This window comes from Tupaia chinensis, unplaced genomic scaffold (genome assembly GCF_000334495.1).
Source record: "Tupaia chinensis unplaced genomic scaffold, TupChi_1.0 Scaffold000138_1, whole genome shotgun sequence".
Taxonomy (NCBI): Eukaryota; Metazoa; Chordata; class Mammalia; order Scandentia; family Tupaiidae; genus Tupaia; species Tupaia belangeri.
Genome location: NW_006159608.1, coordinates 1,154,420 through 1,160,544, shown reverse-complemented (window position 1 = coordinate 1,160,544; position 6,125 = coordinate 1,154,420). Strand labels below are relative to the sequence as shown.

Genomic DNA, 6,125 nt, shown 5'->3' with positions numbered 1-6,125 from the left:
GGTCCAGCACTTGACCTGCGGTGGACTACGTGGGAGTCCAGCGACATAGCCATTACGCTAACTGCTGGTCCCAAAAATTGATACTTCTTTTTGTGGAGCCCTTACCAGAGTAGGGGGAGAAAGTAGCATTTATTGTACATTCACCATGTTCCGAGCACCACACTAGGCCCATTGGGATGTATTCTTTCAGTCAACCCTTTATTACTAATCGTTTTTAGTTTGACGCATTTATTGGTATTTTAGTAAAGAAATTCATCTCATATATATATATAGAGAGAGGGAGTATTGTATTGGGAGGAATATGTTACTGGACTATTGACGGAAAGTAAATTTAGATAAAATATAGCTTTCTTTTCCCCCTGTGGGCATTTGTCTTGTTCCTAGTCATCATAAACTAGGTATTGCATTGCTATCAGTGGATATAGAAGCTTAGCTCTTTTGAAAAAAATTTAATAAAATTTTTATGTAAACTGAATATTTAAAATAGCCTACTTCACCTTAATAGGTCTTGTTTACCTTCATTAGTCTTCAGAGACTTATTTTATATATAAAATAAGCCATGTAAGTGTATTAATAAATCCTGTAGTAAATTCAGTTCAAACTGGATGTCACAAGTTAGTAACTTAAAATACTTATACAAAGTTACAGACATTACATCTTGTTTCCATCTTCATACAATGTTAAATTTTCTTTTTGGTGTTTATACCTTTTAAAAAACAAAAACAGCCAAATGCCTAAACAATGTATATATACATGGAAGTTTTTGGTGGTGGTTTTTATTTTAAAAGAAATGGCTTCCTTATGATTTACCTCAAATTCTGGTGGAAGGACCAGCAGTTAGCATAATGGCTTTGTCACTGGACTCCCACATAGTCGACCGCGGTTTGTGTCCTGGACCCAGTGGCTTAAACTCATGCCGGGCACATGTGCATGCGTGCCCAAGATCCTGAGAGGAGAATGGAGGAGAAGGGATTGCGGTGTGGCCAAACCCCCCGGGTGTGTGTGTGTGTGTGTGTGTGATTCCTCGCTTTCTTTCTCTCTGCCTCTCCCTGTCTGTCTGGCGAGCGCACAAGCCCTAAAGCAAAAACCTCTAAAAAAAAAAAAAAGAAAATTTGGTGGAAATGCTTAAGGAACAGCTAATAAACCAAATCAAGAGTAGCACATTCAAATCCTGAGTTACTTTGGTAGCAAATGGTTGTTCTCTGAAGACTAATGAAGGTAAACAAGACATATTAAGGTGAAGTAGGCTATTTTAAATATTCAGTTTACATAAAAATTTTATTAAATTTTTTTCAAAAGAGCTAAGCTTCTATATCCACTGATAGCAATGCAATACCTAGTTTATGATGACTAGGAACAAGACAAATGCCCACAGGGGGAAAAGAAAGCTATATTTTATCTAAATTTACTTTCCATCAATAGTCCAGTAACATATTCCTCCCAATACAATACTCCCTCTCTATATAAGGCTGTTCCTGGGAGCCAGACAGTTTAGGTAATGAGGGTGTTAAGAGTGAGTTACTGCCTCCAGTTTGAAATAGACAATAACTATTTTCTTCCTTCTTAATATGCTAAGAGTTGTGTCTAAGAAAATATGCAATTCTTTTTTTTTCTTTGAGAGATTTTTGCTCTAAGGCACATTCAACTACTGGAGAGACAGAGACAGAGAGACAGAAAGTGAGAAATCACCCCCCCAGGGGGATGGTCACTCCACAATACCTTCTCTTCCATTTTCCTCTCAGGATTTTGGGCAAGCATACACATGCACCCCACATGAGTTTCAAGCCATGAAATTCTGGGCTCAAGCCATGGTAGATCACCTGGGAGATCAGCACCTTAACAACTATGCCACCTGCTGCAAAGTGGTCAGCGATTTTGGAATCCACGATGGCCTTTAACCATCATGTCACCTGGGCATGAGTTTAGGACGCTGGGTGTGGGGCTCGAATCATGACTGTCTACATGAGAGTCTAGCAGTGTAACCTTCATGCCATCTGCTGGTCCCCAAAATATGCGATTCTTAAAACGGTACCATTTCTGATTTATTATCTGTAACCTCTGGAAACTAACATGAAACTACAAAATTAGTAATGTCTTGAAATCTGCATATAGGACATAAATTACTTCTGATTTCAAACTCTCATTTACTAGTGTACTACTCGAAAAGAAAATTAAAAAAGGAAAAGAAAAAGTGGCTCGAAAGCTAGTCTGATGCCATTGTTTAAAAAAGGAAACTGTTCCTTTTAACTTTACACCCACCCCATGTCCCAGTTTCAAAGCACATTATTTAGTTGTCTTGGTCATGGACATTTGCACGATGAGATTTTATATTTCGCTCCCATAGCTCTGGTTATCAGAAAACCTGTGCTTTCCCTCTATTGAAGGAGCTTGGTCTGGCGGACGCTGGTGTGTCCCTTCTTGTCTTCTTCATCCTCATTAAAAGCCAGTGCTACTGAAAGGGTTTTGGAGCAAGAGTTGGAAGTTTCTTTGGACTTACTTGATCCAAGTGTAATGAATGTGGCTGACGCTTTCCTTGCCGTCTGATTACCTTTGGCAAATCTAAGCGAGATCTCTGTAGGCTTTGTTGGGAGGTCTGTGGCTTCTTCAGCCGGTCGCTTCTCAGCTGCGACTGGAACATTCCCCTCCATCACTCCGGCAGCTCCAGCTCACTGTGGCTTTTCAGCCTTCTCCTCTCCTGCCTTCCCGTCTGTTTTCCTCACATGGCCTCCCTGCATCATGCCACGCACTTACTACTATTTCTATTTTATAAAAGGGAAGATGGGAGTGAAGAGTGTCAAGGACGTGCCCAAGGCCTTTCAGCACTGCCTGACTGCATAGGAGAGCACTCCGGAAGCCTGCGCCACCTTTCCGCCTGGGTCCTTCCCATTATTTCTTCCTCCCTCCCCTCTCTCACCTCAGTGTTTTGCCCTACTTTTCTTTGTTGATTAATTCTTTGGCCTATTACAAGATATCTGATCATCAACTATTCCCAGTCCTTCGCTGTGTGTGAATGTCCATTTAAGCCCTTGAATCTTGCCATAGCATTTGCTTTTTTGAGCCCATCGCCCAAACCTTTCACTCTGAATTGCTGCAAAGCTCTACTGTGGGGTGGAAAGCTGTTTTTTAAATAGCTACGTGTTTCTTTTATTTTTGGACTCTGCAGAATATTTTCAATAGATTGAGCTAATTCGAGGAAGCACAGTTGATCCTGTGTGCTACACATCACTGTAGACACAGCGAGACAGCTCCGACATCCGCTTGTCCAGTGATCCTGCCCAGTCTTCACCCTGCTCCCTCGCATTGAGCCAAACAGGATGTTCCGCCCTCCCTGTCTATGCTCCTGCTCCCCAGGCCAGTCTGTCGTCTAAATAACGTCCGCCTCGTCTTACTGAGATCTGTTTACGCGTCTGCCACCTTGGGCATTCTGACCTGAAGGGACTAAAACATAGCAGGGACTAAACGAATGTTAATCATGTAACTAATGGTTTCCCAAAGATAAAAGGTCTTCTCTCATAGCTGCTGCATTGAATGTTCTACTTCTCTTGTCTCATAGTTTGTCTGACACACTAGCTATGAAAAAGTGACAGCCCAGTAGAATAAAACAATTTGTATTTTGCCTAACAATGAATTCAAAATACTAGGCAAATCATAAAGTTCAGTAGAAATATGCAAGGGGTTGTTAGGAGGGGAAGATGGCTGTCAGAAGAGACTGTGGAGATGCCCCTTTAGGAATGGCAGCTCAGGAGGAAGACAATAAGACCCACTGATCCTAACTTGACTCAGAACCCCTCAGCCTCCCTTTCCCAGTGAGATTTGACAGGCCCAAAGAGAAATGTCTCATCTGGGATATAAACCTGAGGTCAAAGAAAAAACAGTGGGAGAGAACAGGGCCTAGACAGAGATGGGGCAGGGGCAGAGGCTCAGGTCTTCTAGTCAGAGAGACTGAGGTTCCATTTATGTGGGAGGAGGGTCCCCACTAAGGCATCCTCTTGGAGCAAGGGAAAAACAGACTTTTTTCCTCAATTCTCAGGCAGATATTCAAGCTTGGGAATGAAAATTAGGGAGGCTCTGATAATCACTGCATGGATGGTGAGGACTTGAGCATATGAAAAGTCTTCAGAAATGTCAGCAAGCGTGGAAGGAATGCCCATCACTACAGCTTCCAGGGCCTTACCTCTTCGAAGAAGCCACCTTCTCAATATATAGTTAGACTTCTCTTGTCATTTATTTCTTTCATATGTTTTTCCTTCTAGCAAATTCCAGAAGCCATCAAGGTCTTCAAGGACTTTCAGAGAAAAGCATCCTGCCTCCCCAAGCACACACAGCCCAACGCACAGTGCTGACTACCCTCTCGGTCAGGTGAGTTCCAGAAGCTGAATTTCAACTTGGATCTTGCAAGAATTGATGATAACTTTCATGGAGAGAAAGTTGGCTTTCTGCTTCATTTTCTTTTGAAACATGCTATTTCATAAACATATTCTGCCTCTGCTAAGAACACAATATTCAGTTAACCGCAGTGGGCTCTTGATTTTAAGGTTTCAGTACGTCCTTTTGTAGAAGTCTCTTTTCAACGAACGATTTGCCGCACAACTACAGCTGAAGGACCAAACCCCAGCTGGAATGAAGAACTTGAGCTTCCGTTTAGGTAAGTGGACTGGGCCATTTTGTGGTATGGTGGTTAAGGCAGCTGGATTCCACATGGCCACTCGAGTCCCAGACCTGGCAGCTTCAGAAAGATACCAGGTTTATATAAGTGGGTGCCCAAAATCCCAAAAGGAGAGAGAAAAGAAGGGATCGCAGTGACCATTCCTCATGGTGAGTTCTTTCTCACTTTCCTCTCCCTCATTCTCTCTCTGGCAAGTGTGCACACCCTTTGGCAAAATTAAATAAAGGAAAGAGGGGCCGGCAGGTGCCGACTACGGTTCAAGTCCTGAACCTGACCTTGCTTTCTCACTTTCCTCCACCCCCTCCCTCCCTCTCTGGTCAAATTAAATATATAAATAAAGTTAAATAAAAGGGTTATTTTTTAAAAAATAAAGGAAAGAAAGAACTGTAGGGTATTTCAAAGAAATGTTAGGGAAACAGGCTCAGCAAGAAATGGCAAAGGTGAATGATTTTTTAGCTAACGAGCTGGAACAGCCAGGTGTCCCGATATCATAGCTCATGCTTTTCCTCTAGCACCACAGCTGACTCCATTCAAGAATAAAATCAGAGGGAACCAGCAGTTAGCGTAATGGCTATGTCGCTGGACTCCCACGGAGTCGACCGCAGTTCGTGTCCCGGACCCGGTGGCTTAAAACTCACGCCGGGCGCGTGTGCGTGTGTGCCCAAGATCCCGAGAGGAGAATGGAGGAGAAGGGATTGCGGCGTGACCATCCCCCCTGGGGGGTGATTTCTCGCTTTCTGTCTCTATGTCTCTCTCTGTCTGTCTGGCGAGCACATGCGCCCTACAGTGAAAATCTCTCAAAAATAAAAAAATAAAAAAATAAAATAATAAAATAAAATCAGAGAAATGTCCACTGTCAGAAACGCAGGCTCGTTGTCGGGCCACTCCACTCCTGACGAGCTCTGGTTCCTTAAGCCCTAAGTTTTTCATCCAGTGGCCCCACTGCCCCCACACCACTGTCCTTGCTTCTTCATGTCCCTCTGTAAGTAAATCTGAAACTCCCTCGTTTCCATAAATTACACTTCCTCACCAGAAAAATGTAGTTATTTCAGAACTTTCATCAAAAGATATTAGATATTTTTAAATAATTATTTAATTTTATTAATAATTATTATTATTACCGTACTTTGACCAGAGAGAGAGAGGGACAGAAAGTGAGAAAGCAAGCTGCCAAGTCCAGGACTTGAACTGTGGTCAGCCATGTAGGAATCCAGTGCCCTCAACCACCATACCACCTACCAGCCCCAGGATATTAGATATTTAAGACTTGTATCATTTCAGTCCTCAAAGCAATGTTAGAGATTATCTACTCCAGCCCTGTATTTTTTTTGGGGGGGAGGTTTTTTTTTTTTTTTTGCTATAGGGGACGTGCACTCGCCAGACAGAGAGAGACAGAGAGACAAAAAGCGAGAAATCACCCCCCGGGGGGATGGCCATGCCGCAATCCCTTCTCCTCCAT

The 6,125-nt window shown here is 42.8% G+C and overlaps 1 protein-coding gene across 1 annotated transcript in view; it reads left to right on the top strand.

The window, feature by feature from the left end:
• Positions 1 to 6,125, top strand: part of CC2D2A (coiled-coil and C2 domain containing 2A) — a 159,981-nt gene that overhangs the window by 126,225 nt on the left and 27,631 nt on the right. Inside the window, exons 25-26 of the mRNA XM_006144894.2 lie at positions 4,254 to 4,359; positions 4,536 to 4,645. Of these exons, the coding sequence (XP_006144956.1) occupies positions 4,254 to 4,359; positions 4,536 to 4,645 (216 nt within the window). The remainder of the gene's footprint in view (positions 1 to 4,253; positions 4,360 to 4,535; positions 4,646 to 6,125) is intronic.